This window comes from Pristiophorus japonicus, chromosome 4 (assembly GCF_044704955.1).
Source record: "Pristiophorus japonicus isolate sPriJap1 chromosome 4, sPriJap1.hap1, whole genome shotgun sequence".
NCBI lineage: Eukaryota > Metazoa > Chordata > Chondrichthyes > Pristiophoridae > Pristiophorus > Pristiophorus japonicus.
In genome coordinates this window covers 48,039,299-48,062,669 of record NC_091980.1, presented here as the reverse complement: position 1 = coordinate 48,062,669, position 23,371 = coordinate 48,039,299, and the positions used below count along the sequence as shown (strand labels likewise).

At 43.6% G+C, this 23,371-nt stretch overlaps 1 protein-coding gene across 1 annotated transcript in view; it reads right to left on the bottom strand.

The window, feature by feature from the left end:
* LOC139262892 (organic cation/carnitine transporter 2-like) overlaps nt 1-1,974 on the bottom strand; it is a 131,486-nt gene extending 129,512 nt beyond the window's left edge. Inside the window, exon 1 of the mRNA XM_070878147.1 lies at nt 1,562-1,974. Within this exon, the coding sequence (XP_070734248.1) occupies nt 1,562-1,951 (390 nt within the window). The 5' untranslated portion in view covers nt 1,952-1,974. The remainder of the gene's footprint in view (nt 1-1,561) is intronic.
* Between the last annotated feature and the right edge of the window lie 21,397 nt (nt 1,975-23,371).

Sequence of the window (23,371 nt, the reverse complement as noted above, 5' to 3'; positions counted from 1 at the left end):
GGAAGTGGAATGTGAGAAGAAGGAGTAGGGATGAACATAATGTTGTTGTTCCCAAGGGGGGGGGTCAATATCGCCAGTGCCCACAGCGTCCACCAGCTGGCATCCAATAATCCTCAGCACTATATTCTTCAGTGCAGACAGTAGTTGGGTGTTAGCTTGTCCCCTGTCTGTGCGCTCCTGCTCCCTCCTGTTGTGAGCCACCTTGGCCTGCAAGAGAAAGGAACGTGTGTGAGTGAGTGTGGAGCAATGAGTTTGGGTAATGAGCCTGGCATAGTTGAATAGCTGCCATTATGTGCAAGGTGTGAGATGTGGATGCGAGTGTTGGTTGGTAGAGAGTGTTAGTGGGTGAGTGCTGGGGGTGTTGTCCTTCAGGAATTTGTGAAGACTGTGATTCAGATGCCTCCACATGGTGCGGAAGACCTGCGATGAGGGCCTCCTGCCACTTGCCGGGTAAATCACTGCCCTCTCTCTCTCCACAGTGAACACAAATGCCTCCAATGCTTGATCGCAGAATCTGGGGCTTTCTCACTGGGGCGTGAATCTGCCATGAGTACAACTGGTTCAGTCCTACAGCTCCTTCTCCTTGTCCTTGTCCTGCTTTTGTTTGCTGAGGCAGCTGCACAGCCAGCAATGCTGAGAATGTGGTTCTGTTGCAACAATAATAAACCTCTCCTTTAAGATCTGAAAAAAGCCTGTGGCAATGATGGCTTGTAATTAGACTGCACCTGATATTGATCCACCTTTGAGTGTAACACCAATAAACCTGGGCTTGAAGACTGGAATTAGCATTCCAATCCTTTCTTTGAGCAGTGAGCACGAATTTAGCAAGTAGTCTGGCGCTAATTCTCCAAATTTTCTATTTATACGCCCATTGCTGGGCAGTAATGAATTCTAGTCACTTGGTTTTTAACCAGTTTTCTAATCTCACTTGAGTTAGTGACAATTGGTCTAAATGTTACTTGGCTAGGAAGGAGGTAAATCAGTCAGTATTCTGACTTCTGATTGCTATTCACTGGTCCCTGCTGGAAAGTGTGTATATGTGAACACTGTGTGATGGTAAGCTTGCCTGGGACATAGTCAAATTCACCATCCAACATTCATTGTCTAGGACCACGTGAAAAGTTCTCACTTGTAGAGGGTACTAGGACCAGGTCTCCCATCACCATCAAACTGCATCCCTGCTGTGGTCACTGCCTTCAAGAAAGGAGAGGACAAAATTTGAGGGTTTAGAAGAGAACATTCACAACAAGGTGCAGGTCCTGAGAGGAAAGAAATTGGGACCAGAAAATGTGAAATTAGGCCAAATAAAGTTGTTTTGGACTGGACAAGATCAGAGGAAAATGGGAACAAAGTTAGAGTCGGAGGCGAAGGTTCAGATTTCGAATATTTTTTTCTGCCGAAAGGCAAGCCAGATTAAACATTATAAAATACCTGCCCCGAGGCCATGCCAGAACTGTAGCTGCTTTACCAAAAAACATCTGAATATATTACAGTGATCTTCACAAACTATTCTCAGGTTAACTATTGCCGGTGTGACCACTGTATCCCTTCAGCCACATACCTCGGAGACGATGGTGGAGATGTACTGCTCCTTACTGTACTCCCATCCATCCAAACAGGGCTCCTGTTCTACCTCAGACATATTGAAGGAATCTGAGTCGGGAAATGTCGCCGAAAGATTCATTATCACGTCCAACCGGTACCGACTGCATTTGCTGTACTGGAGTTTGTCTCTTTCTTGCACCAGAGGGATCGTCCGATTCAGCCACGCTTCACTGAGATTCAGATTCCCGGGAATTAAGCAGCGATGCTCTGGAACGTCCCCGACGAAAACTATGGACAGTCCGCAGAAACCGTTGGGAAAGATGCTGAGGCTCAAAAGGAAGAAGATGAGCTTCTGGTAGGGTCCCCATTCTCCGAGAAAAGCGGTAATTTCATCGTAATCCCGCATGTTAGTTGCCGCGGGAGGACCGGCAGAAATTTTCTTCCGGAAAATTGCAGCAACTGGCCGATAGAGGGCGGACCAGAAGTTTGCAGAACTGCATTATTTCAAAGTCTAAATAATTCTAAATCCTTTCCACCTATAAATAGTAATCCAATCTTCGTTCGGTACTGGCTGCCCCTCCCAATCCCCCAATTTTTGCAGAAAATAACTTTTTTTTGCCAACATTGAAGTCGATTTTGGCAGGATTTGGAAGTGCCTTTGATGTGGTGGCAAGAGTGGGAACTATGTGAGTTGATCCACACTCAGAAGCATCTATAGATTATAGCATTTTTATGGTGGGAAAGGTTAAGATTTAGACAGGGCTGTTGGCAGATGATATGGTCAAGAAAAGCTTTCCCCTATTAGATTGGAGCAAATGGGGTCGATTTTGACTACCTTCGTCTGGCGTTAAGGTAGGGCTGTTAACCCTCCAGGTGTCTCCAGGTTCATCTCCAGAACACTGCTGCAAACAACCTGGGAGATAAATTGTAGGGGCATTTAAAAAGTTATATGTTTTTATTTAATTTCCTCAAACATATTTGTTTTATTAGTTAAACAATGTGGGAGATGGGTAAAAAGGTTACTTGATTGATAGTCAAAAATCATTCATTACAGAGGATTATATCGGATATACCACACAGAAACAGGCCATTCGGCCCAACCAGTCTATGTCGTCGTTTATGCTCCACTCTAGCCTCCTCCGTCTTTCCCCATCTAAATCTATCAGCATAGCCCTCTATTCCCTTCTCCCTCATATGCTTGTCTAGCCGCCCCTTAAATACTATTCTATTCACTTCAACCACTCTCTTTGATAGCGAGTTCCACATTCTCACCACTTTTTTTGTAAAGAAGTTTCTTCTGAATTCCCTATTTGATTTCTTGGTGACTATCTAATATTGATGGCCTCTAGTTATCTTATATAGATTATCTTATATAGATGGCCTCTACAAGTGAAAATATTCTCTCTGTATGCACTCTATCAAAACCTTTCATAATTTTGAAGATCTCTATTAAGTCACCTCTCAGCTTTCTTTTGTCATCCTTTATCATCCTTTCCTGATATGTATACCCTCGCATTTGTAGTATCATCCTTGTAAATCTCTGCACCCTCTCCAGTGCCTCTATATACTCTTTATAATAAGGTGAGCAGAACTGTATGCAGTACTCTAAGAGTGGTCCAACCAAGGTTCGATACAGGTTTAACATAACTTCCCTACTTTTCAATTCTACACCTCTCGAAATAAATCCTAGTGCTTAGATTGTTTTTTTTACAGCCTTGCTAACCTGTGTCGCAACCTTTAGTGATTTGTGTATTTGTACTCCGAGATCCCTTTGTTCGTCTACCCCACCTAGACTCGCACCCTCCAAGTAATAAGTGACCTCCCTATAATTCTAACCGAAATGTAATACCTCACATTTATCTGTGTTGAACTTCATTTGCTAATTATATGCCCATTCTGCACGTTTATTAATGTCCTCCTGTAATTTGTTGCAGTCCTCCTCAGTATTGATTATCCCCCCCACAAAAAACAAAATTTGGTGTCAGCTGCAAATTTAGAAATTGTGTTTTTGATTTCAAAGTCTAAATCGTTAATTTAAATTGTGAACAACAGTGGTCACTGATCCCTGTGGAACACCACTGCCCGCCTACCTTCTGCTACTGTGACTAGCTAACTTTTACCCCGACTCTCTGCTTTCTGTCTTGAAGCCAGCTAGCTATCCATTCTACTATTTGTACCCTGACTCCGCATTCTCTGACCTTGTTCATCAGTCTATTATGGGGGCCTTTTGAAAATGTAAATAAATTACATCTACTGCATTGTCAACTCTCTCTGTTACCTCTTCAAAAAATTCAGTGAGGTTGGTCAAGCAAGACTTTCCCTTTTGAAATCCATGTTGACTGTTCATTATTATATTTTTGGTTTCTAGATTGTCTTCTATTTTCTCCTTTAGTAGGATTTCATTAACCACTGTTAAGCTGACTGGTCTATAATTCCCTGAACATGTTCTATCCCTTTCTTAAATATAGGTATTACATTAGCTATCCACCGGTCCTTAGGCACTACACCTTTTTCTAGCAAATTATTAAATATGTGTAATAATGCCTTTGCTATCTCTTCCCTGCATTTTAAAAAAATGTGTGAACGCAATCCATCCAGACCATGGGTTTTATCCTCTTTGATTTTGATTAGTTTATTAATATATCCCCTCTTTTTATTTTAAATGGCCAGTGGCATAAATGGCCAAAACTGACATAAGTGGCTGGGAACGCCCCCTTTTGAAAAAAAACTCAACTAAAAAAAATCGTACCTAACTGAGTTACTCTGAAGCAAGTTTATTGGGGAAAATGGCATTTTTTAACTTACGCCAGAAAAACCAACTTACTCCAAAAAAATTGGAGCAAGTCATGGACAAAATTGGGCCCAAATAACTGCACTTAAAATAAAAAGAGGGGATATATTAAATAAACTAATCAAACTCAAAGCGGAAAAAAGTGTTGATCTGGATTGGTTACATCTTGTGCATTTTAAAAGAATCTAGGGAAGAGATAGCAGAGGCATTAGAACACATAATTAATAATTCATTAGAAAAAATCTGTAGTGCCAGAGGACTGGTGGATAGCTAACATAATACCTAGTTTTAAGAAGAAAGCTAAAACATAGAGTAATGAGTAAGGTCAGAGAATGCGGAGTCAGGTGACAATAGATAGCTGAACAGGATGCTAGCTGGCAAAGGGTAGGTATTCACAGTGGCAGAAGGTGGGTCGTGGTGTTCTACAAGGATCAATGCTGGGACCACTGTTGTTCACAATTTATATTAATGATTTAGACTTTGGAATCAAAAGCACAATTTTTAAATTTGCAGATGACTCCAAATTGGGGGGATAGTTAATACTGAGGAGGACTGCAACAAATTTCAGGAAAACCTTAATAATCTTGCAGAATGGGCAAATGAAATTCAACACAGATAAATGTGAGATATTACATTTTGGTCGGAAGAATTGAGAGTCACTTAATACTTGGAGGGTGCGAGTATGGGTGGGGTAGAGGAGCAAAGGGATCTCGGAGTACAAATACACAAATCACTAAAAATATAGGTTCATCAGGTCGTAAAAAAAGCAAACACTAGGATTTATTTCTAGAGGGATGGAATTGAAAAGTAGTGAAGTTATGCTAAACTTGTATCAAACCTTGGTCAGACCACACTTGGAGCACTGCGTACAATTCTGATCATCACATTATAAAAAGGATATAGAGGAACTGGAGAGGTTGCTGAGAAGCTTTACAAGAATGATAGCAGAAATGCGAGGAGATACATATCAGGAAAAGATAAGCAAGCTGGATCTCTTTTCTCTTGAAAAAAGAAGGCCAAGAGCTGACCTAATTGAGGTCTTTAAAATTATGAAAGGTTTTGATAGCGTAGATACAGAGAGAGTCGTTCCACTTGTAGGGAAGAGCATAACTAGAGGCCATCGATATAAGATAGTCACCAAGAAACCCAATAGGGAATTCAGAGGAAACCTCTTTATCCAAACAGTGGTGAGAATGTAGAACTCCCTACCACAGGAAGTAGTTGAGGCAAATAGTATAGATGCATACGAGGAGAAGGGAATAGAGGGCTAGCTGATAGATTTAGATGAGGAAAGATGGGAGAAGGATCGGGTGGAGCATAAACACTGGCATGGACTGGTTGGGCCAAATGGCGTATATCCTATGTAATATGTAATTATCCTAGCCAATATTTATCCCTCAATTAACATCATTAAAACAGATTATCTGGTCATTATCTCAATGCGATTTGTGGGAGATTTCTGTGTGGAAACTGGCTGCCGTGTTTCCTACATTCCAACAGTGACTACACTTCAAAAAGTACATCATTTCCTGTCAAGCACTTTAGGACATCTGGTGATGGTGAAAGGCATTATATAAATGCAAGTGTTTCTTTTTTTTTACAAGTGTGAATTGTACAAGGTTAACGAGCTATCATTCCCATCTGTTTTTCATGACCAGGAATTTGAGCCCTCGGGGACAATAACATGCACTCCTAATTTGTCCTCATGATGGGTGCTTGATTCAGTGCCTAATTAATTACACTCTTGATTTTCCTTTCTTGATGTTGAGGATCTGTTGGGTAAATCTTATCCACGATTACGTCACCAGTTGTTAAGAAGTTAGCAGCCGAAATTGGTGAAGGTCAAGGGTCACCCAAGTGCTGCTGATGGCCGCCGAGATACCAGATGGTACTCTGGACGTGGTTTTTGGCAAAAAGGTCTTGAAAGGGCAGCTGGCGGCAAAAGAGGGACTTACGCCGTCAATCTGGGCAGCAGCGGGTGGGAGCTTTCATTCTCAGCGGCAAAGGCTCTTGCCGCCCAAGTGCCGCCGAGGATGGAGTCAGGCCCACTGAGGGTCGAAGAGCTGCAAATAAGCATCAAAAAAATGTTTTAAAAACATCGGAAGACCTTCAGGGGACCCTATCAAGGTAAGTCGCTGAAATGAAAAAATGTTTAAATTGTTTACAAACCTTTTTATTTAGCTCTTCATACCTACCGTCGGGGACAGACCAGCCTCCTCGCAGCGGTCCACTCCCGTCTGCACCAATCTGGCATCTCGGCGGTTGGGAGCCCACTTACGCCACTCGGCCATCTGCTGACATCAGCAGGCGGTTCCCGGCGGTGTTCCCCTCCCGCCCGCTCCAGCCCAAATCAAAACTGGCACTGGGCGCAACTCGAGGAGGAATGTCGGCGGCAGTGGGCAATAAGGCCATCAATTTCGGCCCCTTGGTGCCTGGGGCATAGGTCCTGGCATCAGGTAGTTGAGTACCCAGTGAAATGAGGGCCATCAATACATTTAAATGATTCCCTGTTGGTACCAAATTTAAAAAGCACGTCATGATGAGCAGGTTTATGTTGAGATATCTATCAACATGCTTTGAATTTCTTCAGTCCCACTTCAGTTTTGGATTGAACTAGTGGTTGTGCCTCTTTTGACAGAACCTGAAGGGATCAAACAATGCTGCATTTGATCTTTGAAATGCCATAAATGGCAATTGGATGTTATGCTATACTTTCTTCATTGAAGACGCCACACCTCGTTGACCCTTTGAAAAATTGGGCATTACATTGTCTTAATTTTCGTTTCCAATGTAATAATTTCACGCTTACCTGATACTGAAAAATCATACGCCAGAAACTCAAGAGGAGAACCCAAACATAGCAACATGGTGATAATACATAGTATTTTTTTAAAGGTTTTTTAATGTATTTCCAGACGCAGTAACATAATTTCTGTAAGAAAGAAAAGAAATAAAGACTTGGATTTATATAGCGTCTTTCACAACCACCGGACATCTCAAAACACTTTACATCCAATGAAATGCTTTTGGAGTGCAGTCACTGTTGTAATGTAGGAAACAGGACAGCCAATTTATGCACAAGCAAGCTTCCACAAACAATAACGTGATAATGACCAGATAATCTGTTTTTTTTTATTATGTTGATTGAGGGATAAATATTGGCCAGGACACTGGGGATAACTCCCCTGCTCTTCTTCGAAATAGTAACATGGGATCTTTTATGTCCATTTAAGAGAGCAGACAGGGCCTCATCCAAAAGACAGCACCTCCAACAGTGCTCCCTCTGCACTGCACTGGATTGTCAGCCTAGATTTTTTTTTGTGCTCAAGTCCCTGGAGTGGGACTTGCACCCACAACCTTCTGACTCAGAGAAACATATAGAAACATAGAAAATAGGTGCAGGAGTAGGCCATTCGGCCCTTCTAGCCTGCACCGTCATTCAATGTGTTCATGGCTGAACATGCAACTTCAGTACCCCATTCCTGCTTTCTCGCCATACCCCTTGATCCCCCTAGTAGTAAGGACTTCATCTAACTCCTTTTTGAATATATTTAGTGAATTGGCCTCAACAACTTTCTGTGGTAGAGAATTCCACAGGTTCACCACTCTCTGGGTGAAGAAGTTTCTCCTCATCTCGGTCCTAAATGGCTTACCCCTTATCCTTAGACTGTGACCCCTGGTTCTGGACTTCCCCAACATTGGGAACATTCTTCCTGCATCTAACCTGTCTGAACCCATCAGAATTTTAAACGTTTCTATGAGGTCCCCTCTCATTCTTCTGAACTCCAGTGAATACAAGCCCAGTTGATCCAATCTTTCTTGATAGGTCAGTCCCGCCATCCCGGGAATCAGTCTGGTGAACCTTCGCTGCACTCCCTCAATAGCAAGAATGTCCTTCCTCAAGTTAGGAGACCAAAACTGCACATAATACTCCAGGTGTGGCCTCACCAAGGCCTGTACAATTGTAGCAACACCTCCCTACCCCTGTACTCAAATCCCCTCGCTATGAAGGCCAACATGCCATTTGCTTTCTTAACCGCCTGCTGTACCTGCATGCCAACCTTCAATGACTAATGTACCATGACACCCAGGTCTCGTTGCACCTCCCCTTTTCCTAATCTGTCACCATTCAGATAATAGTCTGTCTCTCTGTTTTTACCACCAAAGTGGATAACCTCACATTTATCCACATTATACTTCATCTGCCATGCATTTGCCCACTCACCTAACCTATCCAAGTCACTCTGCAGCCTCATAGCATCCTCTTCGCAGCTCACACTGCCACCCAACTTAGCGTCATCCGCAAATTTGGAGATACTACATTTAATCCCCTCGTCTAAATCATTAATGTACAGTGTAAACAGCTGGGGCCCCAGCACAGAACCTTGCGGTACCCCATTAGTCACTGCCTGCCATTCTGAAAAGTACCCATTTACTCCTACTCTTTGCTTCCTGTCTGACAACCAGTTCTCAATCCATGTCAGCACACTACCCCCAATCCCATGTGCTTTAACTTTGCACATTAATCTCTTGTGTGGGACCTTGTCAAAAGCCTTCTGAAAGTCCAAATATACCACATCAACTGGTTCTCCCTTGTCCACTCTACTGGAAACATCCTCAAAAAATTCCAGAAGATTTGTCAAGGTATTAGTGAATACCGAACCAAAGTACTTGTTCAATTGCCATTTCTTTGTTCCGCGTTATGACTTCCCCTGATTCTGACTGCAGGGGACCTACTTTTGTCTTTACTAACCTTTTTCTCTTTACGTATCTATAGAAACTTTTGCAATCTGTCTTAATGTTCCCTGCAAGCTTCTTCTCGTACTCCATTTTCCCTGCCGTAATCAAACCCTTTGTCCTCCTCTGCTGAGTTCTAAATTTCTCCCAGTCCCCGGGTTCGCTGCTATTTCTGGCCAATTTGTATGCCACTTTCTTGGCTTTAGTACTATCCCTGATTTCCCTTGATAGCCACGGTTGAGCCACCTTCCCTTTTTTATTTTTACGCCAGACATGAATGTACAATTGTTGTAATTCATCCATGTGGTCTCTAAATGTCTGCCATTGCCCATCCACAGTCAACCCCTTAAGTATCATTTGCCAATCTATCCTAGCCAATTCACGCCTCATACCTTCAAAGTTAGCCTTCTTTAAGTTCTGGACCATGGTCTCTGAATTAACTGTTTCATTCTCCATCCTAATGCAGAATTCCACCATATTATGGTCACTCTTCCCCAAGGGGCCTCGCACAATGAGATTGCTAATTAATCCTCTCTCATTACACAACACCCAGTCTAAGATGGCCTCCACTCTCGTTGGTTCCTCGACATATTAGTCTAGAAAAATCATCCCTTATGCACTCCAGGAAATCCTCCTCCACCGTATTGCTTCCAGTTTGGTTAGCCCAATCTATGTGCATATTAAAGTCACCCATTATAACTGCTGCACCTTTATTGCATGCACCCCTAATTTCCTGTTTGATGCCCTCCCCAACATCACTACTACTGTTTGGAGGTCTGTACACAACTCCCACTAACGTTTTTTGCCCTTTGGTGTTTTGCAGCTCTACCCATATAGATTCCACATCATCCAAGCTAATGTACTTCCTAACTATTACATTAATCTCCTCCTTAACCAGCAATGCTACCCCACCTCCTTTTCCTTTTATTCTATCCTTCCTGAATGTTGAATACCCCTGGATGTATTCATCTGAGCTATCCTGCGATTCCTACTCTGACTAGCATGTGGCACTGGTAGCAATCCTGAGATTACTACTTTTGAGGTCCTACTTTTTAATTTAGCTCCTAGCTCCTTAAATTCGTTTCGTAGGTCCTCATCCCTTTTTTTTACCTGTGTCGTTGGTACCAATGTGCACCACGGCAACTGGCTGTTCTCCCTCCCTTTTTAGAATGTCCTGCACCCGCTCCGAGACATCCTTGACCCTTGCACCAGGGAGGCAACATACCATCCTGGAGTCTCGGTTGCGGCCGCAGAAACGCCTATCTATTCCCCTTACAATTGAATCCCCTATCACTATCGCTCTCCCACTCTTTTTCCTGCCCTCCTGTGCAACAGAGCCAGCCATGGTGCCATGAACTTGGCTGCTCCTGCCCTCCCCTGATGAGTCATCCCCCTCAACAGTACTCAAAGCAGTGTATCTGTTTTGCAGGGGGATGACCACAGGGGTCCCCTGCACTACCTTCCTTGCACTACTCTTCCTGCTGGTCTTCTATTCCCTAGCTAGCTGTGGACCCTTCTCCTGCGGTAAGACCAATTCGCTACACATGCTACTCACGTCATTCTCAGCATCGTGGATGCTCCAGAGTGTATTCACCCTCAGCTCCAATTCCGCAACGCGGACCCTCAGGAGCTGGAGGCGGATACACTTCCTGCAGATGTAGTCGTCAGGGACACCGGAAGTATCCCTGAGTTCCCACATGGTACAGGAGGAGCATATCACATGACCGAGCTCTCCTGCCATGACTTAACCCTTAGATACACTTAAATTGGCAACAACAATGTTAAAAGTTACTGACTGATATAAAAAAGAAAAAGAAAAGCTACTCACCAATCACTTACCCCCTTGGCTGTGACGTCACCTTTGATTTCTTTCTCCTTCTTTTTTGCTTTCTCTCCCAGCTGGAGCTGTACAAGCTCCGCCTCTCGCCGACTCCCACCTCTCTCACGCTCCCCGGACTGCCCGACTGCTGAGCCTTTATAGGCCGCTGCCTCTCGCCGACTCCCGCCTTTCTCGACGTTCCCCGGACTGCCCGACTGCTGAACCTTTATAGACCGCTGCCTCTCACCGACTCCCGCCTCTCTCGTACTCCCCGGACTGCCCGACTGCTGAGCCTTTATAGGCCGCTGCCTCTCGCTGACTCCAGCCTCTCTCGACGCTCCCCGGACTGCCCGACTGCTGAGCCTTTATAGGCCGCTGCCTCTTGCCGACTCCCACCTCTCTCTCGAGGCGAGAGTGCTATTCACTGAGCCACAGCTGACACTGTAAAGAGCTGTGGCCTATTAGAAATTAAATAAGCCACTAATGAGATTTATAAACCAACTGTCAATCTATATTGGTTTATGTTTGAAAAAACTAGCAACTCATGATTTCTATTCCACATTTCATGATTTTTGTTTTATGCCTTATGATTACTGAATGCACTCAGAATGCCAGTAAATTATAATACCACCAACGATGCCTCCGCAAGATCCTACAAGTCCCCTGGGAGGACAGACGCACCAACATTAGCGTCCTCGACCAGGCAACATCCCCAGCATTGAAGCACTGACCACACTTGATCAACTCCACTGGGCAGGCCACATCATTCGCAAGCCAGACACAAGACTCCCAAAGCATGCGCTCTACTCGGAACTCCTTCATGGCAAACGAGCCAAAGGGGGGCAGAGGAAACATTACAGGGACACCCTGATGGCCTCCTTTAAATAGTGCAACATCCCCACTGCACCTGGGAGTCCCTGGCTAAAGACCGCCCTAATTGGAGGAAGTGCATCCGGGAGGGCGCCGATCACCTCGAGTCACACCGTCGAGAGCATGTGTAAACAAAATGCAGGCAGTGGAGTGTGCGGCAAACCTGTCCCACCCACCCTTTCCCTCAATGACTATCTGCCCCACCTGTGACAGGGACTATGGTTCTCGTATTGGACTGTTCAGCCACCTAAGGACTCATTTTTTAGAGTGGAAGCAAGTCTTTCTTGATTCCAAGGGATTGTCTATGAGTGAGTGAGATGATGAAATTATGCAAAATCAACTGACCTTGTGTTATTCTGCAAGGGCAGCTTAATTGTGCTTCCAAAGGCATGTCCACCCTCTCTATGCACCCCGACCCTTCTTATACACAAGAATGCTATATCTGAGATATAGCAATCCCTCCAGATGAGCAATGAAACTTGCTAGATATCAGTATGTGCACTGGAAACATTGAGCTGATTGCCCTCATGTGTTCTCCCATGCTGATGGAATTGCCTGCAATCTGTGTTGATGATGATGATGATGATTCAGCAGGGTCACTTAATTTAAATAATTTCAACACACTGCTTGCATGTTTTCCACATGCACTGGGAGTGCAGTGGCAACAAATGGATTGGGAATGAAGAGTGCAGCAGCTCTTAAAGGGCAAATGCATTTAAAGTGCTTCATTTCTTCTTGGAGCCTGACTGTTATGCCTAAGAAGATATCTGCGGCAACTAGAATTGCCTTGTTGTAGAAAGCCTAGATGTGCTGCTAGAGTATTTGCAGCAGAAGAAGGTGAACATTTTTGGTGCTGAGGGTGAAATACCTGTCAATCAATGATTAGCATACTCATCTTCCTGATTATGCCTCAGCCATTTCCACCCTTCTTTCTCTGCAAGGGTGCAGACAATCTCATGAACCAGCTGAAAAAGTTAATCACCGCAACTGTGTCATGAGGTCTTCCTGGTCTTCTGACTGAATGAACTCCTCCTTCTGTATTGTAGAGTTATGCAGCATAAAATAGACATGGATAATTTTGCAGAACTTTTCAGGCCTAAAGTATAGAACCCTACCTCCAAAACTAAAACTAGAAATTTAGTATATTAGAAAGCAATATTAATAAAAGCAAGGTTAAAGAAAACAGTCGCTTAGCCAGTTCATAATAATTAGTATATCTTTCAAAATAATAAATGTCTTCAAGCTCTAACTGGCCTTTGCAGTAACTTTCGCAACTTGCAACCTTGATGAAATGCTTTTACATGAGAAAGATAACTCAGAGTTCTTCAATAAACTTTGCTTGTATAGTGGTACACTGAGAAGGGAAATGGTAAACTAGCAAAAGCCTGGCGGTTTCGTACATGGGGACAAATCTACTTGCGGAATCGGACTTACCCATCAGCACCCAACTCTGTATTAAGTCTCATATCATTCATCCATTTTTAGGACAAAGCAGAGTTGCAGATCCGTTCCTGCAGCCATCACAGCGGGTGGCCTTTTGAAGGCCGGGTATAAGAACACAAGAACATAAGAAATAGGAACAGGAGTAGGCCATACGGCTCCTCGAGCCTGCTCCACCATTCAATAAGATCATGGCTGATCTGATCATGGAATCAGTTCCACATCCCTGCCCGCTCCCCATAACCCCTTATCCCCTTACCATTTAAGAAACTGTCTATTTCTGTCTTAAATTTATTCAATATCCTAGCTTCCACAGCTCTCTCAGGCAGCGAATTCCACAGATTTACAACCCTCTGAGAGAAGAAATTTCTCCTCATCTCGGTTATAAATGGAAGGCCCCTTATTCTAAGATCGTGCCCTCCAGTTCGAGTCTCCCCCATCAGTGGAAACATCTTCTCTGCGTCCACCTTGTCAAGCCCTCTCATAATCTTATACATTTCGATAAGATCACCTCTCATTCTTCTGAATTCCAATGAGTAGAGGCCCAACCTACTCAACCTTTCCTCATAAGTCAACCCCCTCATCCCCGGAATCAACCTGGTGAACCTTGCCCACTCACTTAGCCTGTCGATGTCCTTTTGCAGATTTTTTGAGTTCTCACACATTGCTTTTCCTCCCATCTTTGTATTGTCAGCAAACTTGGCTACATTACACTCAGTCCCTTCTTCCAAGTCATTATAGATTGTGAATAGTTGGGGTCCCAGCACTGATCCCTGTGGCACACTACTATTTACTGGTTGCCAACCAGAGAATGAACCATTTATCCTGACTCCCGGTTTTCTGTTAGTTAGCCATCCTCTATCCATGCTAATATATTACCCCCAATCCCATGAACTTTTATCTTGTGCAGTAACCTTTTATGTGGCACTTTGTCAGATGCCTTCTGGAAGTCCAAATACACCACATCCACTGGTTCCCCTTTATCCACCCTGTTCATTACATCCTCAAAGAACTCCAGCAAATTCATAAATCCATGCTGACTCTGCCTGACCGAATTTTGCTTTTCCAAATGTCCTGCTACTGCTTCTTTAATAATGGACTCCAACATTTTCCCAACCACAGATGTTAGACTAACTGGTCTATAGTTTCCTGCTTTTTGTCTGCCTCCTTTTTTAAATAGGGGCATTACATTTGCAGTTTTCCAATCTGCTGGGACTTCCCCAGAATCCAGGGAATTTTGGTAAATTACAACCGACGCATCCACAATCCCTGCCATTACTTCTCTTAAGTATCTAGGATGCAAGCCATGAGGTCTAGGGGATTTATCTGCCTTTAGTCCCATTATCTTATTGAGTACCACCCCCTTAGTGATTGTGATTGTGTTATGTTCCTCCCCCTCTATAGCCCCTAGACTATCCATTGTCGGAATATTGTTAGTGTCCTCTTCCGTAAAGACTGATATAAGATATCATGTGAAATAAATTGTAAATATGGAAAGATCACAGACCAGTGATCAATATGAATTATTACTATCACTGGAGTGTGAGCTTTATCCCACATGTTGCACAACCCAGCCAGCCAAATGCCATTCTCCATAGCAGGGCCCCAGTCTCACGTGTTTCCTCAAGCATAATTAAAAACATTAGAGAAGAAAGAAAACCCAACGTCATGCTGATTAAATAGATATGAGCCACTGATGTTGGAATTCTTGCTCAAAAATGTGTATTTCATCTAGAACTGCTGTTTCCAGCAAGCAATAATCAATTTAAGATGGCCATAAAAATAGACTCGCCTCCTCCCCAAAAAAAGAATATAGGCATTTTTCTGCGAATAAACATTGCAGCCTTTCACATACAGCAGTTATTTTCAAATGTATTGCAACAGAATGAGGAGAAACACCTTCAACTAAAGAGACGATTTTGTGAGGTCCTCCAGTTGGCATGGTTACTCGCCAGCAGTTAGAGGAGGTTGTAAAATTGGAGCCCCGTGCTTATAAAGCACAATGTGCCATATTTTGTAGCAAAGAAATTCAGCCGCTTTCCAGAGGCTGTACTTTCAGCAAATGCATGACTTATTATAGAATCTCAAGAATCTGTTCCTCACTGGAGTTAATCACTTGGTATTTCCATTGCCGTTTCCTGATCTTTTGTGATAACTCAGTGGAAGATCAGTGGAGAAATGCTGTAAATAGCGAAACACCCCCATTTATAGCATTTCTCCAGTGGTTCATAAGAACATAACATAAGAGCATAAGAAATAGGAGCAGGAGTAGGTAATTTGGCCCCTCGAGCCATTCAATAAGATCATGCTGATCTGATCTTGACTTTAACTCCACTTTCCTTCCCAGTCCCCATAATCCTTGACTCCCTTATCATTCAAAAATCTGTCCCTCATGTATGTATGTTTGGGTTTACTAGCCACCAAGTGGCGCCACTTCGGAGGTCATTGGGCTGTGCGCACGTGTGTGCGGCCCAGGTATAAAAAGCCAGCCATCTTGTAATGTAATCACTTTGGGCCCTAATAAAGTAGAGCCAGGTTTGTACCTGTTCGGAGTTTACAGTATTCAGTCTATTGAGTTATTGCATACACAACATTTGGCGACGAGGTAACAAGAACCTTTGCATGCAAAAATGAGCACAATTGGAATTCTGGAGCGAGTCATGGAGGGAGACGATTGGGCAGACTTTGTAGCCTAATTGAACCAATATTTCGTGGCCGACAAAATGGAGAAAGAGGCAGACGCAGTTCGGCGCCGGGCGGTCCTCCTCACAGTTTGCGGTCTGAAAATCTATGGACTCATAAAAAATCTCCTCTCACCCTTAAGTCTGACAGACAAGGACTATGAAACATTGTGTGCTCTGGTACATGACCATCTCAAACCAGATGAAGGCATCATCATCTCAAGATATGGATTCTATACGCACATTTGTTCTGAGGGCCAGGATGTATCAGAATACATTGCCGACCTAAGACGTCTAGCTAGACCGTGTAAGTTCAAAACTGCATTGGCAGACAAGCTGCGGGACTTCTTTGTAATCAGCATCAACCACGAGGTGATCCTGCGTAAGCTACTGGCGGCAGAGGCGTTGGATTTGAGCAAGGCTATCATGATTGCCCAATCATGCATGACGACGGACAAAAGCTTAAAGCAGATATCATTGAAAAATCAGAACTCGTCAAGTACTGTAAACAAGATAGTATCATCGTTTGGCAGAACTGCATATGGCAGGGCCTACCCGACTGCGTACGTGAAACCTGTGGCTGCTCAAAGTCCGCCAACGGAAATGAATCCGATATCACCATGTTGGCGTTGTGGGGGAAACCAACGGCATCATCAGTGTCGGTTTAAGCAGTATATTTGTAAAGGCTATTCGAGAGTGGGGCATCCCCAGTGCATGTGTCCGCAACTGAGCAAGCATGCTGTGACACACCACGTGGAGGATGATGAGCAGTCTTGCATGGATCCTGATATGCAATCTGAGATACCAGAGGAGGAAGTGTATGGACTGTATTCGTTCCTAACAAAGAGCCAACCGATAATGATTAATGTAAAACTTAATGGTGTGCCGTTATCGATGGAATTGGACACGGGTGTGAGTCTATAATGAGCCAGAGGACATTCGACAGGCTGTGGGATACTAAGGCTGTGAGGCCTAAGCTGAGTCCAGTCAATGCTAAGTTGCATACGTACACTAAAAAACTCATAACGGTGATTGACAGTGCAGTAATCAAGGTGTCATATTATGGTGCGGTTCACGATTTACCATTATGGATTGTTCCAGGCAATGGCCCAATGCTGTTCAGCAGGAACTAGTTAGAAAAAATCAAATGGAACTGGAACGAGATCAAAGCATTGTCGTCTTCAGAGGGTACTCCATGTGCTCAAGTGCTGAGCAAATTCCCCTCGCTGTTTGAACCAGGCATCGGCAATTTCACGGGAGCCAAGGTGCAGATCCACGTGGACTTGGATGCAAGACCCGTCCATCATAAAGCTCGGGCACTTCCGTAAATGATGAGGGAGAAAATCGAAATCGAACTGGACAGACTCCAGCGTGAAGGGATCATATCACCGGTCAAATTTAACGAATGGGCCAGCCCCATTGTTCCCGTGTTGAAAAGTGATGGCACTGTCAGGATTTGTGGAGACTACAAGGTTACAATCAACTGAGTTTTGAAACAGGATCAATACCCGTTACCGAAGGCTGATGACCTGTTTGCAATGCTAGATGGTGGGAAGTAAACAAAACTGGATCTGACGTCGGCCGACATGACTCAGGAACTTGTCAACACATCGAAGAAATTTATATGCATCAACACTCATAAAGAACTGTTTTTCTACAAAATGGTGCCCTTTTGGAATTTGCTCGGCTGCAGCTGTATTTCAGAGGAACATGAAGAGTCCCCGAAGTCCATCCCCAGAACCGCCGTGTTCCAAGATGACATACTGGTCACAGGTCATGACTCTGCCGAACATCTGAACAACGTGGAAGAGGTTCTACATCGTCTGGACAAAGTGGGACTCAGACTGAAATGTTCGAAGTGCGTCTTCATGGCACTGGAAGTCGAATACCTGGGAGGAATATTGCTGCTGACGGTATGAGGCATACGGAGTCGAAAACCAAGTCCATCAAAAATGCAGCCACGCCTCAGAATGTGATGGAGCTGTGTTCGTTCCTTAGTCTACTCAACTACTTCGGTAATTTGTTACCTAGATTGAGCACCTTATTAGAGCCACTGCATATGTTGCGAAGAAAAGACGACAACTGGATTTGGGGTGCATCTCAAGATAAAGCTTTTGAGTAAGCTACTAATCTGCTTTGCCCTAACAAGCTACTGGTACATTATGATCCATGTATGCATCTAGTATTGGCCTGTGATGCTTCGTAATATGGAGTTGGTTGCATGCTCCAAAAAGCTAATGAGTCGGGTAAATTACAACCTGTTGCATATGCTTCAAAAAGTTTATCAAAGGTGGAAAGAGCCTACAGCATGGTAGAGAAAGAAGCACTAGCCTGTGTGTATAAGGTTAAAAAGATGCATCAGTACCTGTTTGGTCTTTGGTTTGAACTGGAAACAGATCACAAGCCACTTGTTTTCGGAAAACAAAGGTATCAATACCAATGCATCGTCCCACATCCAGAGGTGGGCGCTGAGATTATCTGCCTATGATTATATCATTCGCCGTAGACCTGGCACTGAAAATTGTGCCGATGCATTGAGCTGTCTGCCGTTGTCCATACCGAAGATGTCACAACCGGCAAACCTACTGTTAGCCATGGATGCTTTTGAAAGTGAAGGAACCCCTGTCAACCTCAACAAGTTAAGACCAGGATCAGCCAGGACCCGATATTATCGGTTGTGAAACGTTGTATCCTTCGTGGTGATTGGTCTGCCATACCCAAGCAAATGTGTGAAGAGACCAAACCTTACATCCGTCACAAAGACAAACTATCCATTCAATCAGATTGTATATTGTGGGGCATGCCCAAGAAAGGCAGAGAGAAATTTGTGCATGATCTACATAGCACACATTTCGGTATTGTCATGATGAAAGCCATTGCCAGGTCTCATGTATGGTGGCCTGGAATTGACTCTGATCTGGAATTATGTGTGCATCAGTGCAACACTCGCATGCAGCTTAGTAAAGCACCAGCAGAATCGCCGCTGAATCTGTGGTCGTGGCATCTAAACCATGGTCTAGGATCCACATCGACTTTGCAGGTCCCTTCCTGTGAATGACATTCTTTGTTGCGGTGGATGCTTATTCCAAATGGATAGAGTGTACAATCATGTCATCCAGCACATCCACAGCTACCATTGAGAGCCTTCGTGTCATGTTTGCTACGCATGGTCTGCCTGACATCATTGGAAGCGACAATGGATCTTGCTTCACCAGTATGGAGTTTCAAGAGTTCATGAAATACAATGGTATCAAACATGTGAGGTCAGCACCATTCAAACCCACATCCAATGGACAAGTAGAGCGTGTGGTCCAAACCATCAAGCAGAATATGAAACGTGTAACTCAGGGTTCACTGCAGACTCGCTTGTTATGCATATTGCTTAGTTACAGGACAAGACCCCATACACCATACACTTACCGTGGTCTCCTCTGCTGAACTATTGATGAAGAGAGGTCTCAAGACCAGGGTCTCTCTTGTCCACCCTGACTTGAATAATTGTGTTAAATACAGACGTCAAAGTCAGCAAGGGTATCATGATCATGCTACTGTGTCATGTGACATTTCTATCAATGATCCTGTGTATAATGAATTATGGTCAAGTCCCAAATGGATCGCCGGTACTGTTACGGCCAAGGAGGGTAACAGAGTGTTTATCATTAAGTTCAAGAGTGGGCAGACATGCAGGAAACATGTCAATCAGATATAGCTGTGGCACACGGATGAACTGGAACTGTCTGAGGACGACACAACCAGTGACCAACCAACCTACCCTCAGTCATCAGAGGACTCCGCTTTCATCAATGAATCTGAAATTTCAATCACTGACATGGTCAATGAATCTGGACTTTGAATCCCTGATGTGGTCATTGCCACTCCCATCAGATCGGCTACCCAGCCCCCAGTCATAACAGACTCAGAACGCTCGCCCAAGGCTGGAGTTGAACTGAGACATTCAACTCGGGAGCGGAAAGCCCTGGACCATCTCAATTTGTAAAAAGACCGTTACTAATATCTTAAAGGGACATATTGTCATGTATGTATGCTTGGGTTTACTAGCCACCAGGTGGCATCACTGTCAGAGGTCATTGGGCTGTACGCACGTGTGTGCAGCCCAGGTATAAAAGGCCAGCCATCTTGTAATGTAATCACTTTGGGCCCTAATAAAGTAGAGCCAGGTTTGTGCCTGTTCGGAGTTTACTGTATTCAGTCTATTGAGTTATTGCATACACCACACTGTCTGCCTCCACCTTAAATATATTCAGTGACCCAGCCTCAACAGCTTTCCGGGGTAGAGAATGCCAAAGATTCACGACCCTCTGAGGGAAGAAATTCCTCCTCATCTCTGTCTTAAATGTGCGACGCCTTGTTCTGAAACTATGCCCCCTAGTTCTAGATCCCCCCCACGAGAAGAAACACCCTCTCTGCATCTACCCTGTCATGCATCCTCAGAATATATTTCAATCATTCTTCTAAACTCCAAGAGTATTGGCCCAATCTGCTCAACCTTCATAAGTCAATCCCCTCATCTCCGGAATCAACCTAGTGAACCTTCTCTGAACTGCCTCCATTGCAAGTATATCCCTTCTTAAATAAGGAGACCAAAACTGCACGCAGTACTCCAGGTGTAGTCTCACCAATGCCCTATACAGTTGTAGCAGGACTTCCCTACTTTTATACTCCATCCCCCTTGCAATAAAGGCCAACATTCCATTTGCTTTCCTAATTACCACCTGGTCTGCTGAAGTTGCGGTAGGAGATGGTAGAACTCCACGGTAATTCTCCCTTCTAGTGTTTTTGGTCAGCTCCATCCCTGGTGTTGAGCTTACCTGTACAAAATGTGCAGATGTCAACTCCTTTGTGCTGGACTGCTGAAATCCAACTCTTAAAATAAGAAAAATAGAAAGAAAGATTTGTATTATATCGTGCCTTTCATGACTACCGGACGTCTCAAAGCACTTTACAACCAATGAAATTCTTTTTGAAATTTGTCACTGTTGTAATGTAGGAAAAGTTACTGTTGCAAAACTTGATTGCACACTTCTGGATTATTCTTTCCCTTGGCATTGAAATTTGATTGCATTTTGTTCCCTGCATTGATTTTTGTTGCCATGGAGTGTGTCACTTTTGCACTTGTTTATTTTCCTTTACTTTTCTATAGTATTGTTGCTGACATTGCAATTCAACTTGCAGCGTACAAAATGGTGAAGAATGGAGTTCATTGGGAGTATCCTCGGTTGCATGATAGAAATGATGGTGAGTTTGTGGAGGAGCAATAAATGCAGGTGAAATAACATGTAATGCATTTGTGTAAAAATTGATACGCTTTCCACCCATTTTAGGGATACCACTTTAGCAGTGGAACGGTCTGCGTCCAATCTGTGCAAGCATTAGTCACACTGCTAAATTTGTGGGGTCCATTTTTTAGGTGTCCATGCCGATTGCTTAAAATAGGCGTTAAGACCCTTGAATATATTAATGAGTGGCCTAATACCTGTTAAAGGATCCATCCCCAAAATGTAGTCACTGATAAACAGGGCAGGCGTTGGGCCTATGCCACTCAGGATTCTGCAGCATCCCGTGGTCACGAAATAAATGTAAGTATTTTTAGTTTTAAAATAAACTTTTTTGTGGAGCCAGGAGGAGCAGGTTAGCACCCATCCCTGACTCCACAGTCCTATTGATCGCCCTCCACTTCTCTCCCCAACTCCCCTATCCCATCCTCTCTCCCAGAATTTAACTAAGAGTCATTGCCGAAGAGCCTTCATTCGTATGTTTCATGAGAGCGGCTGTCTCAGAATTATGTCATCTGTTGCAGGCTGATCTACTGTCAACATTTCGAACATGGATGGCGCAATATTAAGCTTTTACCTGGATCCTTTCAGCTACTGCAGGGGTAATCTGCCAAAACAGCCAGTCTGGAATACATACATGTATTAAGCAAGTGACAGATACACTGAGGGGAATTTCTATGGGGTTCTCCTGCTTGTCTTCCATAACTATGGGGAAAGAGATGCAGAGAACCCAGAAAAATAGCATCAACAAATCATTTGCAACAAAATAGATGAATTAATAGCACAAATAAAATAAATGGGTTTGATTAGTTGCAGAATGACCAAGGTTGGAAACTAAATATTCCAGAATTCTTGACTTGATGATAGGCAGAATGGAAAAGTTGGGCAGGAGAGCGGTGGGTAACCCTGGTAATAAATAATGGGAAAAGACAGTATAGAGAAAGGATCTTAGCTTAGAAAAACAAGATGTAGAAACACTTTGGTGGAGCTAAGAAACAACAAAGAGCAGAAAACACTGTTGGGAGTGGTTTATATGCCCACGAACAGTACTTGTAGTGTTTGGCACAGTATAGATTAGAAGTGCATATAACAAGGAAAGTAATCATGGGAGACTTTAATTATCATATAGACTGGGTAAAACAAATTTTCAGTAATAGTGCAGAGAAAGAGTTCATGGAATGCATCCAAGATAGTTTTCTAGATCAGTATGTCAAGAAACCAACTATGGAAAGGCTGTTTTAGATATGGTAATGTGCAATGAGACAAGGTTAATTAATAAGCTTGTAGTAAAGGAGCCTCTGGGGTACAGTGATCATTATATGATAGAATTTTATATTGAATTTGAGAATGATTTAGCAAAGCAAAATTCATAGGTATTAGGGGCAGGTTGGCTAAGGTAGGTTAGGAAACTAGATTAAAGCATATGACAGCAGATAAGCAATGGCAAACATTTAAAGATATAATTCATAATTCATAATGAATATACATTCTCTTCACAAATTATAAAGTTTGTTTGTTTGTTTGTTGCTGCTACTTGTTGTTTTCTTCATTGAAAAGTTTAATACAAAATGTTTTATTAAGGTTAAGTAAAGCTGTACAAATATTTAATAAACCTAATTATTTTTAAAATTTAAGCAGAATCCTGTACATTATTTTTTGAATGAAAGCAATATAAACCAACACAACATTACGTACATATGATGTACATTATTTTTTCACACTAACAGGTGCAAAGAGTCAACACTGTCGGGCCGTTTAGCCTTCAGGCAGCAAAGCGATCATGGATGAGCTGCTGACGCAAGTCTCTAGCTAAGGCTACAGGTGCACAAGGCCGCCTCCTCTGCCGTCGTCCTGTGGGTTGAGGTGGTGGTATGGGTTCGTCGTCCGCCTGCTGCTGGTCCTCCTTGTCCTCACACTGCTGCTGCTGCTCCTCAACCTCGTTGTCAGCCTCCTCATGCTCCTCTTTCTCCCCCCCACCTGCCCCTTCTCCCCTCAGGAGGATCTTTAATGTCCTGGGCCTGGCCCTTCATGATGGCAAAGTTGTGCAGCGTGCAGCACATGACAGTGAACTGACCGACATGGTGAGGGGCGTATTGCAGGTAGCCTCCAAAGTGGTCCAGGCATGGAAACACTGCTTCAGAATGGCAATTGTCCGCTCTATGATGCTCCGTGTCATTATGTGCAAGCTATTATT